The following is a 17,928-nucleotide window of genomic DNA, read 5'->3' as shown; positions in this document are numbered from 1 at the left end:
ATAAATGATAATAATAATACAGTTAAAAGTTATAAATAATTGATAATGAAAATATAAAATAACCGAAATGAGCTACTCAAAATAAATGAATCATACACACACACGCACACACACACACACACACACACACACACGCGTATAAATATATATAAACATGGTAATAATTGTAATAAAAAGCAAAACGCAGAAAAAGTTGTGCATGACAGAAAAAATATATAGGCCTAAGTGCAAAAATAAATTAATTAATAATTGGAAAAAAATGTGTATAAGCAGGTGGCTGTGTGAGCACATTAAGGCGAATGAGCCAGTCAGTCTAGCGCGGGCCTGCATTAGAAGTTTGTTGTGTTTTAAAAAGTCTCTACGTAATACCAAATGGAATTGTGGAACTCTGACATCATCGGTGACAGTAAAAAGCTTTTGACGTAGCAGAAACTCTCATTAGCTTCTTTGGATGTCTAGTAGTTCAGTACTTTCTGCGATTCAACAGTACAGTGATAAAATGGCATTTTCAAAACTGATTAACCGTCTGAAGAAAGCGTTTGGTGTTAAGTGTGCGAACGAACAACCGTGTGAGCCACTCGAACCCACCGGCAGCACGACAGAGAATCACCGTCATCTGATGACCGATGACCCGGCCGTCGCTGCAGGAAAACAGGCAGGGAGACAGAAAAAGAGGAAACTCAAATTGTCTCCCATCTTCTTCGCCTGTTTTTCCAGAAGAAGAGCTACTGTTGTTGGTAAAATAGATTTATGAGCACTTTTAATTACTAAAGCATACTGTTAAACACACCAAACACAACACATAAGTGTTTAAAGATCAGAAATCAACATTAACTGGAGGACATTTTAGAAAGAGTTTCTTAAAGCCACAGTTCACATAAACAAGACAATTCTGTCATAATTTACTCCTTAAACCTGTTTGAGGTGCTTTCAGCCATTGACTTCCACAGTATTTTGTGTTCCTACAATGAAGGTTAATGGCTGCTGATTTCAGGAATTTTCTTCAGAATTTGTAGTTTTGTGTAAAAAACAGAAAAAATAAGAATTATTTGTATTAGGATTTTTTATTTCAGTGAGCTTTGCCTTTAGATATATAGTTTACTTGTTTGCTAATTCAATGCAGAAAACCCATGAAGATCATCAATAAAAACACATTGAGTAATGTTTCTGCAAATGAACTGTTCAAATATCTTGTCAAAAAGAGTTGTAGAGTCATATTAATGATGTTCCTTCCTCTCTTTAGATCAGCTTTGTGTGCAGGAGATCCACGAACTTCACGCAGAGCCCATCAGTAGCTCTAAATTCTTCTGCACTGCTGTGAGCAACCTGGAGCTGGAAGTTCTCCAACCTCCAGCTCTTGATGCTCCAGCAGACGAAGATTTGGACTTTAAGCTGGAAGTGAACAGCTTTGACTCTGCAGTGGTCATTGAGAACGACTCTGCAGAGCTTCACTTCCCAGCAGACAACGAATCCTCCCTCAGTGAGGACAGCCTGGAGCAAGAGCTTGATAGTCCTCCAAGTTCACCATCTGATGAAAACAATGAACTTCCAGTGAGCCAGCAGCTCATAACAGATGACATCTGTGACTCTGCCCTGGATGAAAACTGGAACCCTTTACCGGATCAGGTCTCACAAGAGGACTCTGCTGTGAAGTCTACAGCAGATGATGGGACCTGCTTGGACAATAGTAAGTTTATTGCTGGAGTTCAGAACATTTGTTTAGGCTCATCAAACTTTGTAAAATTATACAGTTGAAGTCAAAATTATTCGCCCTCCTGTGATTTTTTATTAATATTTTTAAAATATTTCCCAAATGATGCAGAGCAATAAAGTTTAAGTATTCAGAACTTTAAGCTGAACACTGGTATCTTGAAAATATCCAGTAAATATGATGTACTGTCATCACGACAAAGATAAAAGACATCAGTTATTAGAAATGAGTTATTAAAACTATCATGTTCTGAAATCTGACAATAATTCTGACTTCAACTGTTTGTGTTTTTATTTGGTTTATAATTTAATGACATTTTCTTCATTTTTAACAGATGACATCAGCTGCCGCTACAAACTCGGAAAGCAGCTTGGTGAAGGAGGTTTCGGCTCCGTGTATGAGGGGATTCGCATACAGGATGGTCTGCAGGTATTCATTTTTGTAGACTCAAATCCTCTGATGAAGTTCCCTGTTTAAAGAACATCATCAGAGCTTTCATTGTTTGGACATTTCTGCTGACGAATGAATCCTCTGTTCAGGATTTATGACTGAATGAAATGATCTCCGTGCACATGTTAATTGTTCGCTTGTTCCTTTAAACAGGTGGCAGTTAAATTTGTTCAGAAGACCCCAAATATGCAAGATGTCAGCTCTGTGAGTAGACTACACTTTCTGTTCGCTGTGTTCAGTTTATAAAGTCTTATATTTATTATAGACCACAGGCTGTGGTCAGAAACCCTTGTTTGAAAACCAACATTATTATTTTGTTTTCAGTCATGTGACCAGCCACTTCCTCTAGAGATCACCTTGGCAAACATGGCCAGCGGTGGCTCCAGGTGTGCGAACATTATTCAGCTTCTGGACTGGCAGGTCTTTAAAAACCATTACGTCATGGTGATGGAGCGGCCTAGTCCAAGCATGGACCTGGAGGCATTCCTTGAAGTCAGCGGTGGAGTCCTCAGTGAGAAAACAGCACATACCATCATGAGGCAAGCTGTTTATGCTGCCAACGTGTGCTGTTACCGCGGGGTGTTCCACCGGGACATTAAGCTTCAAAACCTGCTGGTGAACCCCGACACACTGGAAGTCAAGCTGATCGACTTCGGGTGTGGAGACTTCATGATGGAATCAGCCTACAGTCTCTTCTCTGGTAGGTGTTTTGAATAGTGTGGTCAAAAGTATCGACTTCGGTACCAATCGATTCTGACATTTAACAAGTCAATTTGAGCGCTGTTAAACACCACTGATTGGCCATTGGTGTTCACATGCTCAGCAAATATGACTGTGATGAGTGTCGGTATCGATTGGTAGTTGATACTTTTGACAACACTAGTTATGAATGTGCATAAGCATTATTAATATACGTATTGAAAGCTGGTTAATTAGCACAGCTGAAGCCCATCTGGTATATATATTCAACATGATGCTAAACTAAACGTCTCTCCTCCAGGCACAGAAGCGTACATCCCGCCAGAGTTTTATGAAAAAGGATGCTACCGGGCCAAACCAGCGACGGTCTATTCTCTTGGGGTTCTTCTGTTCACAATGCTCCATGGAGAATTCCCATCAGCGTATGACCTGTACTACCTTCAACATGACTGGTCCAAATTTACCCTCTCTCAAGGTGAGATGTTCATCAAAGAACAATTAAGTGAAACAGCTTAATAATAATAATAACAATAACCTCACCTCTCCATTTCTTCTTCACAGAATGCTGTGATATGATGAGGGCTTGTCTGCATGAGAATCCAGAGTGCAGAATTCCTCTAGAAGAGATGCCTTACCACGACTGGTCCATGCTGGAGTTCTGAGTCACATTAGCAGAATGTTTTGTATATTTGATTTTTGTACATGTCTGTAATAAAGATATATTTTATTGAACTCACTTGTGTTGTGGCTTATATTGTGATCTAGCCCCAGTGTTGTCAGATTGTGTGGATTTAAACTGGTTTTGTATGGGGTGACAAATATTTGCCATGAGGTTTGAACAGCATCCAGTCCTTTCCAACACACACTGCAGTTGACACTGGCGTCATTACGGCGCACTTTTAGAAATACACTTTTTCAGAATGCTGTACAGCGCTGACCCAAAACCTAAACATATCAGTCACTGCGACATAAGCAAATCATCCATAAATATTCCAATGGTTTATTGTGAAATCAGAGCTGTTCAGAAAAATGTATTAAAATACAAACGTCATAACATGAGAATGTGAGACTCAATACAAAACATCAGCATTTTCACAATAAGAGCACCCAGTTTTATTAAGGTCTTTGAGTGTTTGTTGCCATCATGACAATCCTAAACAAAATATTCAGTGATATTCCTTCAAATCAATACTGATAGTGTAGTTTGCGCAGACACACTGAGGTTTATCCAGTGTACAGAAGTCTGAATCATCCACATTATTTCATACGCTTCCAGAAACACGTTTACTACACGAATGTCCAGCGTTTGCTAAAACTGTTCAACTCTTTAGATGATTCCTTTCTTACAACATCTCCAACTATGACAGCTTCTCATTACTCACCATTTCTTAATCTTACTAAATACTTGACTTGATGTCACTCTGTGGACTCTGGGGTCATGTGCAGCATGAGCAGGTCGGCCCCCCGGTGGACCACCACATTTAAGCTTTCGCTGGTCCTCACAGCATTATATATCTCCTCCGACGTGTTCACCTTTACCCCCTTGATCTCAATATTAACATCTCCTGGCTTCATTCCGGCTCTGCAAAACAGAAAACAGGAAATGACATCATCAATAGGATGCCTTAATCAACAGCTGATAACATCATGTTCAGAGAGCAGCACACCTGTTGGCTGGAGATCCTACAATCACACGGTGGATGAGAACTCCATGAGAAACATCAGGGAAGGACGGGTCTCGCATCCTTAGCTCTTCGATTATACTGAGGAGGGGAAAAAGAGAATTTAAAGATGATAAAAGACTTTACGGTTTAAGGATTGATTAATAAATAGATAAGATAGATAGATAGATAGATTGATTGATTGATAGTTTAATAGACAGATCAGCAAAACAATCAATATTACATTCGCTTCAACCAAAAACACTTCAATGTCTGCGGTTTAATTACTCTTGCTAATAACATAGTAAAAACATCTGAAAAGCATTATTCCCATAATACATTTGTTTTTAAGTTGTTTTTTTCTGTCACTGCAACACAGAAAGGCCTTTGTCCCGCTCTTACATTTCAGGTAAAACTAAACCAAGGTTGACTGTGATTGGCCACTTCTCATATCATTTAAATCACTGCTTCGGAATTACAGTATTTTGTGCGGGTATTTTTGCATTAAATTGTCACAAAAATTTACAAACATTTTTATTTTTCAGGCGTGAAAATTGCATACAAATTCTCCTTGATAAATTAAGCACTTTTCAACAGAACAAGCTAATTTTCCAGGTATTCCAGCACATGAATTTCTAAGAGCCAAATCTAGTGGCATATAACAAAAATCTGTAGATTCCATAATGTATGAATTTTATTCTCCTGTAAAATTGTAATAAAAGTGTTTGGCAACTGGGGGTCAAAGTCAACATCATCACTCCAATGTAACGCCTTTTCGATCCCGATTCTCCAAACTAAGAGTCTGAAAAAAGACCCAATAACCATCTGTCAGTGAAAAAAATGATGTCACAGACAAAAGCAAGCAGCTGTGAGGTCATTCTTACTCTGTTTGTCTGCAGATCGGTCTAGGAAGAGACGGACTCTGTCTGAGGGAATAGCGAAGGAAATCCCTGCTGTCACTTTCATGGTATTAATGCCGATGACCTCACCATCCTGAAGAGTACAAACATGACACATCAGTTTATTACATAAGGCTAGAGTATGGCCAGTACAATACAATATTGATGAACATTTGAAAACAATTCACGTTCTTAATATGACAGTCATGAAGCTCTGTGTTGCTCTGAAGGTCCAGCAATCTGTAGTCAACTACTAAATGTGCACTAATAACTTTCTCCTTCACATTATTGTACAAGGAGGGTACCACCATAGCTGTGAGATACGTTCTACTTGGGATTTCGTAGTGTGGTTCTAGCACACTAAATAAATGCCTAAAACCGGACTTTTCTACCCCTGAAAAAGGTTGCATGTCTGTGGCTATAAATACTCCTACCCTAATACTCCTACTATTACGCCTACAATTGCCTTTGCTTGTGTTGAGTTACTTGGAATTTTTATTCCAAATGAAGACAAAAGAGTAGTTTGTGTTTCACTTGTCTGTTTAACAGATAAAGCAATGATTTTGTGGACATCAGTAATCTAACTATTTGCCTTAATCTGATTAAAACACCAATATGATTAAGGTGTTTACATGAGTTGCTTTTAGAATGTTCCTTTCATGATCCCGTTTTACATGTTAAAGCACATAATACGATTAACGTCATTGTGTCACCACGCTATCCACGTTTCCTCCGGAGTGTCATGTAATTTTGGGGAGTTTCATTCTTAATTTGTCGACTTTAACTGCAGTTTGGCACTTTCATTTTCATTCAAGAACATTTCATGCGTGCCCCCCATGACAAACGACATATTGGATCCGAGGAACTGCTAGAAGAGTGTAGTTTTAATGGCCTACTTCGCCATCTGAATAACAACGAACACCAATTGCTTACTTACCAAATCCATAGAGACAGGACAATCAACGCAAACTGGATTTGCGATTTTTTTTATAAGAAGACGAGTGGCAAATCTGGATTTCACCATTTATACATACAAAAAGTTCTCGGGTAAAAATGTTCCTTACAAACATATTTTTTTTGCGTGTTAGAAGACCACTGTAGTCCACAAATGTGGGTCCTTTCTCATCGCGGGGAAATGAAAACAAAACCTTTGTTGTGGCACGTTTATAAACAACACTGACGACCCATGTCTCTGAACAATTCCTCTTCTTCCACTTGTTTTATTTACGGTTAGCAACACAACATCGCGTCTCTCTGAATACTGTAACAGGTAGTTTTTGAAGCTATCATGCATATTAATAAAGTTGCACCTCATTCACAATAGAGCGCGCTGATTAGTTCGTCTTTCTCTTGAATTAATGATGAAAGCTCAAAGACGTCACATTGTACCCGCCGGTACAGACAGCCAGTCTCCATGCTGGAATTTAGACAAGGAGCTCATGGCTATGAGGTGCCGTATAGGAATTGCCGTCTGGAATTTAGACAAGGAGCTCATGGTTATGAGGTGCCGTATAGGATTTAAATCAAACTTTGCTTATCAACACATACATAAAACACGTGTATATACACCTATAAATTACTCGCATATACACCTATACTACTGAATGTTCAAAACAACATGGATGAAACTTGTGTATATACATATTGTAGCGAGTCTGCTGTTACCACGTCGCCCAGGTCACAAATTCACCCCAGCTGGAAACTCATCAGCACCGGATCGCTCACAGCTGGACCTCATCAGCCAGGGAGAGATAAAAGCCAGCCCCACACAGGAGGAAAGGGAGCTTCATTTGCACATGACTCCCTGTGCTAACGCTTGTCTCTCTCTGTCTCTCCCACAGCCGAATCCAGCTCGTGACCGATCCAACACCAGAACTCTCACCAGTCTTCACCATCTCCCCGGAGCACTTGAGCACGCACCCTTAAGAAGAGCACTCATTCACCCCCTTTTCACTTGTAAATAAAGCACCCTCCGGGGCATTGTTTGTAACACCAGCTAACTGTGTTTGTGTTTTCCCTTTGCCTCGCTACAATATGAACTTGACACATGAATACACCCACATTAACACACGCACATACATATAAACTCACTGCATGCAAACACACCTATAACATCTCGCGCAAACATACAAAAAAAAATATAAAGAAATAAAATTCACAAACATTTATCAAGAATCTGGTTATTGCAAAGCTTATGAAATAGAAATAATGTGATTAATAGAGGGATTAAATATGTTAAATTATGAACATATGTTATATAAAATATTAGTCTATATAAATAGACTATTCAAAATAAGAAATATTTTTATTTAAAACCTTTTCATTTAATTAGGTAATTACATACACAAATATAAATGGACAGATAGAACCCTTAAAATACGTTCAAAAAGCAACCAGAATTATAAATATAAATGTATACTCAAACTAAACTCCTCTATTCTATTGCAAATGTTAATGTAGCCTATAGTCTTTTTGTTTTGTTTTTTACATTTTTATAATTATTATGCTTTTTATATGTTTTTACAATGTGGGTGTCAAAATTGCAAGATTTTGGTATCATTTTGATTGTTAATTATTTAGCATATACAATAAACAAAAAAACAAAAAACAAACAAAAAAAACACTGATTAAAAGCCTCTGCTCATCATGTTGGTCAAGTTAACCCCCATGGAAAAACTATATATATTATCAGGACACTCCTTTTGTGTTTAATAACTACTACTTATATTTTTACAGCAGCTGGCATCCAGCATTTTGGTGCATTAGCCTGTTTATTGGTGACAGGAAAACCCACTTAAGCACTTAAGTGGGTTTTCCTGTCACCAATAAACAGGCTAATTCCTGTTTAATTCCTGCCCCCTACTGGACATAAGTGTGTATCATAACCCTTGACGAATAGTGACACCAATAATAAAACAAACATAAAAAACTAATATTAGACAAACATATTTTATTCAAAATGATTACTTAAGCAACTTTATATTTATTAAAACATAATAACATTTCCAATAATTTAATTGCATAATAAACCTTTAATTTTGCAGGAGCATTCCTTTGCATTACCTTTTTATTTATTTTTTAGAATTCGCATAATCTATTTTCATATTTCAACAGATGTAATTCCTCAAATAATCACATTATTTCTGTTTCTTAAGGTTTGCAATAACCTGATTCATGACAAATAATAATCTTGTTCATTACACTCAAAGGACTTTTACGTTGAAATTAAACGACTTCCTTTTAAAGTGAAATAACTTCGTTTTAATGTGAAAATTCATGCATACACACATATGAAATCACTTGCATATATGTATATACACAACTAACTGTATATATGTTTGTGAATTTTATTTTGTATGTTTGCACAAGTGTCATTTGGGTGTTTATGCACACATCAAGTTTATATTCTTATGTGAGAGTTTATGAGTGTACATGCATAGATCAAGTTTATATGTATATGCAAGTGTGTATAGGTGTGTTTGCATGCAGCAAGTTTATATGTATGTGCGTGTGTTAATGTGAGTGTTTATGTGAGGATCGAGTTTATATGTATGCGCGTGTGTATGTGGGTGTATTCATGCATCAAGCTTATGTATATACACAAGTTTCATCCATGTTGTTTTGAACATCCAGTAGTATAGGTGTATATGCAAGTAATTTATAGGTGTATATACACGTGTTTTATGTATGTGTTGATAAGCAAAGTTTGATTTAAATCCTATACGGCACCTCATACATGGCCTTGATGTAGCTTCAAAATTTCTTTTCAAACCAGAACAACGAATTTGTTTGAAATAACGCAAAAACAACCAATTTTCACTTTTATTGTTAAATATGTGTCCTAAGAGTGTTTTTAGCAGCGTGGAACATATATATGACTATTGACATCTCAAAAATGTGTTTTGGTGTTTCATGACCCTTTAAACCAAAAGGCAGAAGCAGTTTTTTGAGTAAATGTCAGCGACTCACCAGGTTTATGAGAGGCCCTCCTGAATTTCCAAACTGTAAAGCAGAATTGTGATTGAGTGATGGAATGCAATTCATTAAATGATGACATACATTTTTTTTGCATGCAACACCACCCAGTTTTCAATGCTCTTACATCTATGGTAGCGTCCGTCTGGATGTAGTCCATGTTGGAGTTGGAAAGACCCAGTTCTTTACTGCCTCTCTGAGCAGAGCTGACGATTCCAGATGTGATGGTGTTTTTAAGAGAAAAGGGGCTCCTCATGACAACCACAAATTCACCTTGACGCACATCAGATGACTTGCCAAGACTCAACGTTGGTAGAGGAGTCTGGGACAAGACAGAGAACACAATGACACTATGTCAGACTATATGGCCATGTACTAGAACTGGGGTAAAAGAAAACTGTCAAAAATCAATTGCAAAAATGGCCTTCCAAACATTAAAGCATCCTCTGTTACTGTTGGTTTACCTAAAAATGAATAAAAATGACTATAATTATTCTTTAGTTGCTGTAATACTACTGCGTTTAAAAATCTGAGGATACAAAACCAAATGTCACTAAGGTTATCACAATTTCGAGTTCATTTCCATATTTGTATGCGGCGGTTCCTCCTGAAATATTACAGCGTGTATGAAGCCTAAATACAGTATAATCAGATTAATGGGTTAACACCAGGGCTTGACATTAACATCCACCAACCGCAGGTAGACTTTAGCTGTGGCGGATTAGACAGCCACTCCCACTATCCACTTTGGCTGGTCGAAAATCATTTTTAAATTGTATTTTTTTTTTGAAGTAGGGTTCAACAATAAGGATGAACCTCTAGAAATGAGAAGCAGCCCGACTGACAAAAACAACTGTGTTCACGCAAGCAAAAGAAAGCAGATGAATACAGAATGTTATGTGATGCACGCAATTTTTTAAAAGCGTGCACGATCCCATTTCCATGCGTGAAGCAACCTTGACTGGAAACACAATGCTGCAATCGGTTCTGTTTGAAATAGACTGGACAAAAAGTGATACGCATCCACCATTTTCAAGAGCTCGAGATTTTTAAAAAAGAAGGTATTTTATGTATGCAGCAGCAGTTGCAGCTTTAGCTTTAAACAATCTTTGAACAGATTATTAATGGGCCTAATGTTAACTGTGTGCGTTTGATCATCCTTTTATTATTGCACACGGTATGTTTTTCACCTGCTTTCTTTTTGTTAATATGGTTTAATTATCATTCTTTTCAGTAAAATTTATTTAATAGTTTAAATTTTATGTATAGTTAACTGCTGATCTGAGACCTTGGTCTTGGAGCTAGGACAAACTACTTTTCATAGTTTTAGACAGGCTACATGACAATAATTGTTATTTAAGTTTTATTTAATAAAAAGTGTGTGCATATTATAACATATATTTTGCTAGTTTTTGAAATTTTTAAATTATTTAACATTTTTGGCTGAGAAATGTTTATTTATTAATTTATTTATTTATCTATTTTCCAGTGTGGCCAGAGAAAAAATTGATACAACCTTCATGTTGAGCCCTGAAATAATTACAAAGCAACACCATGAAACCACTACCGCTCATGCTCATTGAGCAATGTCATACACAACACATCTAAATCAAGTCATTTTGCAAATATATTTTCCCAAAAACAAATGTGAAAATGGCGAGTGGCTAGTAAAGTTGAAAAACTACTAGCCATATAGGCTGGTGATCAAAAAAGTTAATGTAGAGCCATTAAAAAAAACTTAAAAATCATATTGACCTCACACTTTTAATGTACTAACAGTGACACAATTTTGATTCTATAGGTTTAATTCTTAAATGAACAAAATTCAAAAAGAAATTACTCATTTGATAAAGACCTTTTACTAAAAATGTAAATTAATAAAATAAAATGAGTCCTTGCTCTTACCATATTAAACTATGACTCAATAAAAATAATGATGCACCGATACCAATCAATATTGTGCCTGTCAGTTTCACTTTTATTAATTTAATCAACAACTTTGACCACAATGAGCCAGGCTTACAAACTATCCTAAAAGTATTCCCTTCGAAAGAATAAACTCAGTCGGAAGGATGAGAAAACAGAAACTTTTAATGTTACAGAATAATTCTAGAGAGCGGCACATATCACATCAGCCGGTGTGTGAATGAAGTGCTTGATGCATCACTGAGACAGCTTCCAATCCAAAACAGCAGTAAAAAGGGAAGAAATCAGTGTGTTAAGGATCTGTCCAATGTATTATTGAGCCTTTTCTAGTTTTACATTTCAGGTAGGCCTACTTTGTGTGTGAAGAGCAGGTAATAACCCACTCAGTTCCAGTGTTGCGAATGCGATCTGCTGATCTAACAGCTACATGATTTAGAAACAGAAATGAACTCATAGTTTCAGGTCGAAATGAACCAATATAATATATATTATATTAGAATAAATTAATATAATATAATATAATAAATTAATATTTATTTAAATTAACAGGAACAAATAGTGTTGGAGAAAGTTTTTCATGTTGTCATGAACGTGACACGCAGTTTGAATTGTAAATAAATGGAGAATGATTGACAGGCGCAGCGGAGGGAAGCGCAGAACTGAACATGAATTTAAGCATGTGAATATTGATCTGTACTTCACATTAAACTATAGAATGGCTTCAAAACATTTGGGATACAGTAGGCCTACAAGACAACTTTCTACTGTCTTATAAAAGGCTACCTTTCTGGCTTTTGTTTGCTTATAAATTACACAGAATATAGAGCACCTGCAAGATGGGATTTGGATCGGTACCTGCTGGCCGATACCCGATCCAGTAAAAATATGCAGTATTGAACCGATATCCAATCCAAGTGTCAGGATCGATGCATCCCTAATTAAAAAATTAAATATCCCCAAAAGATTACATATGTTAACAGTACAACCTCAAAGCTCCATCTGTACCTTAACATTGATTTTGATGGTGGCGATGTCTGCAGCCTGGTCTACATCCTGAACTGTGGCGTTGTAAGTCTTACCATTGGTCAGTTTGACACGAACACCACGCTTGTTGGCGACCACATGGGCATTTGTCACTATCAGGTCATCACTACTTATTATAAAGCCAGAGCCATTCGAGATGGGAACCTCACGGCCAGAAAAGGGGTGTCTGAAAAGAAAGAGTGTAAAATTAGTCACAATTCCCAAACACAACTGAAACTAAAACCATCTGGTCATCTTAAAATAGAAACAAGTGATCCAAAAAGTCTCTATAGGGAGAATCAACATAAAACACCCTGCTGAAAAAAACAATCCTGTTGAGCGCGCATGTAAAGGTAACTGGGTGAACAAGTCAAACAAAGTATATACACAAGAGAACATAAAATATACAACAATTCAAAAAAATGAAGCAAGAATAATAAAGATTTAAATAAAACATATAATAGATAGATAGTACAATAATAATAATGATAGTAATAATGTCAGTGAAAATGACAACAGCATTATTAATAACAACAACTACAACTACCACTTTTGATTACTTAACATTCAGAAATTAAACCGAATTAACAAAAAATATTGTAAATATATGTGTAGTGTTAAAACATTGTTGGGTTTTACAACCCTGCGAAATGTGAGAACGTTTTAACAATAGAAATGATAAAAAAAGTAAAGAATTAGGTTAACTTGATTGTTTTTATAAATGTAAGTGAGTTGAACATAAAACAGTCAAGTTTCCCCCAATAAACTTAAGAATTGAGTTGCTTCAACACGTTAAATAAGTATTTTATAAATGTCTGATAACAATAATTTTGTTAATAATAATGACATTTGGGGAAAAGGGTTTGGTTCTATTTTTATAGTAATTAAATGTTTATAATTTAAAATGTTTATAATAATTAGATGTTTTGCCGCCTTGTTTTTGAGTTGTGCAATGCAAAAAGACCCTCTTATAGCAAGATTAGGGAAGCACCGAAATGAAGCTTGTTGATTGAAACTGAAAATTCTAGATGCATTTGGCTGAAAACTGACACTGAAAAGGCTTTTTAATAATTGGAAATTATTTTAAAAATAAAAAAATTATAGTTTTATATCAAATAATAAAGTAATTTGGCGACGCAGTAGGTAGTGCTGTCACCACACAGCAAGAAAGTCGCTGGTTCGAGCCTCGGCTGAGTCAGTTGGCATTTCTGTGTGGAGTTTGCATGTTCTCCCTGCGTTCGCGTGGGTTTTCTCCGAGTGCTATGGTTTCCCCCACAGTCCAAAGACATGTGGTACAGGTGAATTGAGTAGGCTAAATTGTCCGTATGTATGAGTGTGAATGAGTATGTATGTTTGTATGTTCCCCAGAGATGGGTTGCAGCTGGGAGGGCATCAGCTGCATAAAAACAAATGCTGGATAAGTTGGCGGTTCAATCCGCTGTGGTGACCCCAGATTAATAAAAGGACTGAGCCGAAAAGAAAATAAACGAATGAATGAATAAAGTATTTTGGTGAGGCTTTTAAATTAAACTCAATAACTTAAATTAACAGTGAAATTAATAGTAAAAATAAAAATGATTCCATCATTTACTCACCCTCTGCATATTTGAAATCGTTATGAGTTTCTTTCTTCTGTTAAACACAAAAGAAGACATTTTCAATAATGCTGAAAACCTCTAGCTATTGACTTTTATTGCAGGAAAAATAACTACTATGGAAGTCAATGTTCAGCTTTTCAGCATTACCCTTAAAAAATTATATATATATTTATTCAGTACTGTTTCAGTGAACTTGTACAAGTATACTAAAAAAACATTCATTTTATTAGTATTTTTAATTTAAATCTTTGTAAATACATATGTACTATATATCATTTATTTAAATATGTGGGCAACAAATTATAGATTCATTTTAATAAAAAAATGTTATATTATTATTATTTTTTAAATTCAACTATAGGGGTAGGGCCAGGTAGGGGGCCTTACAAGATAATGTGCCCAGGGGCCCCTGAGTTCTTAATCCAGGCCTGGCCCCGCCTATTTGTTGCACGCGCAATCGCGGGAAAATTAAAAAAAACCAGCCCCGCCCACAAACACAGTAGCAAAGATAAAGAAGAAGGACACTGCAGCAGACGCCAGTTGAATCATGTCGCGAAGACGCTGTGCTCTGAAGTGTGAGGGGAAAGTTAGTGTTATTTTCTCTACTCAAAGATGAAACAGTGAAGAGTCAGTGGTTGAGGTTTATTTTGGCAAAAATACCTCAACATTACAGCCCAGGCTTGTGCTGTGTTCCAGTCATTTTTCTGATGAGTGCTTTAGATCAGAAAAGTCTGTTGACGTATGGGACTTTGTCAGAGCTCGACAGGAACTTTACAGTACACAGTTTATGGATCAGTTTCTTTCTCTATTTCACAAGTGTAAGTATGTGCAATTAAAATGGTTGCCTCTTTGTTTTCTCTACAAATTATGTATTTAATTGTTTTTTTGCTACTTATAACTGCTTGTAGTGCATCTGGTTAACTCTTTATATTCTCATATCACGTCTAATGCCATGATGAAAATGCGACGCGTGCCGCTTTGTTTATGGATTTAAATGCGTTTGCATTTAAATGCACAATCCACTGGCACTTGTCGTTGCTATGGCCATCATCAGTTTCCGGGATAAATAACAAAACGGGAGGGTGGCGGGAGATGGGTCTGAAATTACGGGAGACTCCCGGAAAAAAAACGTGAGTGTTGGCAGGTATACTCACACATACACTCTGCACTCTGACTACTTCAATATTGTTGATAAGCCATGGTGGCCATTTCTCTCCGTCTCACGCTGAACGCTGTTGACCAATCACAACAGAGTACAATAGGACCAATCAGCGCAGATTAGCATCGCGTTAGGGAGGGGTGTAGGAAAAAAAATAAAAAATATGACCCTTCTTAATGTATAATAGGGGCTCTTTAAATCCATTCAGACAAACTCCGGGTCTGACAGAAGAACTTTTAGCTTAGCTTAGCATAGATCCTTGAATCAGATTAGACCATTAGCATCTCGCTCAAAAAATTCCAAAGAGTTTTTAAAGTAAAACTTGACTCTTGTGTAGTTAAAGTATGCACCAAGACTGATGGAAATGAATAGCTGCTATGTTCCAGCTTGACATGGCTAGTAACTATACCTATACGCCTCTCGGGAAGTATACATGGGCATTCTGTTTGAATGGGTAAATCAAATTCTTCAAAACTGCTTGCCAAGATTACGATTACATTACATACTATGAATAACCAATAAAATTAAACAGTAACAATCCCTTTAGTTTCATTTATAAACGTCCATATCACACAATATCTGCAGAAACTCACATCTAGTCCAAGCCCCTCCCCTGGACAATTGTCATTCTATACTGATCGCTGATTGGCTCATGTACTAAAAGGTGGGCTTTATTTGCCATATATCAATCACTGATTGGCTCCTGTACTAGAAGGCGGGGCTTCATTCGCCATAATGACTGTTTCACTTTTCCCATTCAAAAGTATACGAGTGACACGTCATGTGTATTCTATAATCTTTGCTATACTCTCATTCTGGAGTAATAATCAAAGATTTTGGACTATTTGTTAGACCCAGAGATCAGCTGAATGGATTAAAATGATCAAACTCAACAGTTTAACTCTGAGTGACTTGAAAAATGAGCCTATTTGCCAAAAAGTCTTCCTTTAAATACGTCATAATTAATATAAAATAAAAAAAAGTATATTGTTTCCTTTCATAACTTAAATTACAATGTAACTGCATAGAGACTCAGAATGTGTGTGTGTGTGTGTGTGTGTGTGTGTGTGCGTGTGTGTGTGTGTTTTATAATCAGTGAGGGACCACTGACTTCTCAAAATATCACAAGAACGCAAGCATGTTTGGAGTAAATGACGACAGAATTTTCACTTCTGGCCTTTTAATGATTCCTCTCTCTACAGCATATCTCCAAATTAATCAAAAATCAACCCTGAAACGTGTTTCCTAAAAACATCAGAAAATTTACAAGAACAAAAAGAACATTTTTGTGAATTTTTTATTATTATTATTATTATTTATTATTAAATATATTGCAGGGATAGTAGTACCTGTGTAATATTTTGAAATGAATTTCTTCTACCTGATTTGGGCGTAAAAATGTATTGTTGACCAAATATCATCGATAAATGGGAAAGAAAAATATTGTTTCCATTTCAAAATGCCTTTCAGGAAACATGTTGCACCAATGCGTAAAGCACTTTGAGTGTGCAGGAAACGTGCTATAAAATTTAAGGAATTATTATTATTAATTATTATTTATTCATTTCTATGTGAAACACTTTCATGAGCCCATTTAGCCAATAAGACAAAAACATAGTTTTATTACAGTAAACTTACATTTATCCACACAAAATAAACCTGACTGTATTTTTTGTAGTAAAGCCGTGGTTAATTGTGTTAAATATGCCATTTCAGCCTGCAGAATGGCATTTCAAACTGTGGCCTAACAAAAATATAGAAAATAAATATCGAGTTTCTGTAATATAAAACTAAATAATTCCTCTCCCTGTATAGTTCCTAAAGTTAACTAGACAGAAACAAATGTATGTTAATATTAATAGAATCACTCAAATAGCAATTAATCTGACTGATGTTAATGTTGAAGGTTTGATCGAGCTTTTAAGTAAAACAATAGATAGTTTAAAGATACAGCACCGTTAATATAACATTAATATTTACATTAAGTTGCATCAATGTTAGCATTAGCATCAAATGCTAATTGGCGCTACTAGCCTGTGACATACAGTAATAAACGTTAGGTCTAATTACACTTACTTTAATATTCATTGGTTTAATTTGTAATTGTTTATTTTATTTATGTTATTTTTTCTTTTTAATTCGCATTTTTCACTTAGTGAAGGTGGGGACTGTTGACTAACGTTGTTAGCTCTAAATTAGTTGACTGGAATGCTGTGACGGTGTTAGCATGTAGCATGTTCACACAAAATAAGTACAGTTCACAATTAAAACCATTTCCTACCTTTTGTTGTAACTTAATAAAATCTACTGCAATTAATGTCAATAAAGATGTTTAATCCACAAGAATTTGATCATTATTCCTACCTGTTAGCGTTCACATCGGTTCAGTCCTTATTTAGGCTAGAGTGGGTTATTTTTTGAGAATGAATCTGTGGATTTAAGTTAAATAAATTGTGAGAGTCGATTCATCCTTGATCTATTCATAAATACAACAGTTGCTTTGTTGCTGAATAAATGTCTTATTCACTTTAGACAGTGTCCTACCACCACCTACTGGCGGTTTCAGGTAATACATGGATAACTTCATTTTGTTGCATATTTTTCTTTTTAATTTATTATTTGAAGCATTATTCATTTAAAAAGAATTCACAAGAATAACGAATTTATATATTCATAATATATAAAATATAATATAAATTATAATAATAATACTGTTAAAAATGATAAATAATTGATAATAAAAATATAAAATAACTGAAATGTGCTACTCAAAATAAATGAATCACACACACACACACACACACACACACACACACACACACACACA

General features: G+C 35.9%; 2 protein-coding genes across 7 annotated transcripts; one reads left to right on the top strand and one right to left on the bottom strand.

Moving 5' to 3' along the window:
- Positions 1–310: 310 nt before the first annotated feature.
- On the top strand, positions 311–3,922 carry LOC141377136 (serine/threonine-protein kinase pim-2-like). The gene is made up of 7 exons (XM_073920704.1): positions 311–737; positions 1,244–1,687; positions 2,046–2,140; positions 2,315–2,365; positions 2,486–2,861; positions 3,162–3,335; positions 3,422–3,922. Exons 1-7 carry the CDS (start codon positions 452–454, stop codon positions 3,520–3,522), a joined length of 1,527 nt encoding a protein of 508 aa, XP_073776805.1. The 5' UTR covers positions 311–451; the 3' UTR covers positions 3,523–3,922.
- A 27-nt stretch (positions 3,923–3,949) lies between these two features.
- On the bottom strand, positions 3,950–17,513 carry LOC562245 (serine protease HTRA1). 6 transcript variants are annotated; one of them, XM_073920709.1, is made up of 9 exons: positions 17,466–17,513; positions 15,097–15,174; positions 13,940–13,976; positions 12,327–12,531; positions 9,523–9,717; positions 9,390–9,422; positions 5,406–5,514; positions 4,528–5,323; positions 3,950–4,442 (listed from the first exon to the last, which is right to left on the bottom strand). In XM_073920709.1, exons 5-8 carry the CDS (start codon positions 9,649–9,651, stop codon positions 5,316–5,318), a joined length of 279 nt encoding a protein of 92 aa, XP_073776810.1. In that variant the 5' UTR covers positions 9,652–9,717; positions 12,327–12,531; positions 13,940–13,976; positions 15,097–15,174; positions 17,466–17,513; the 3' UTR covers positions 3,950–4,442; positions 4,528–5,315. The 6 variants fall into 6 exon arrangements, with proteins under 6 accessions (XP_073776810.1, XP_073776809.1, XP_073776812.1 ...); XM_073920708.1 differs by lacking the exon at positions 15,097–15,174; XM_073920711.1 differs by lacking the exon at positions 15,097–15,174 and having other exon boundaries at positions 4,528–4,623.
- Positions 17,514–17,928: the final 415 nt, after the last annotated feature.

This window comes from Danio rerio, chromosome 13 (assembly GCF_049306965.1).
Source record: "Danio rerio strain Tuebingen ecotype United States chromosome 13, GRCz12tu, whole genome shotgun sequence".
Taxonomy (NCBI): Eukaryota; Metazoa; Chordata; class Actinopteri; order Cypriniformes; family Danionidae; genus Danio; species Danio rerio.
This window is presented reverse-complemented; position numbering and strand designations above follow the sequence as displayed.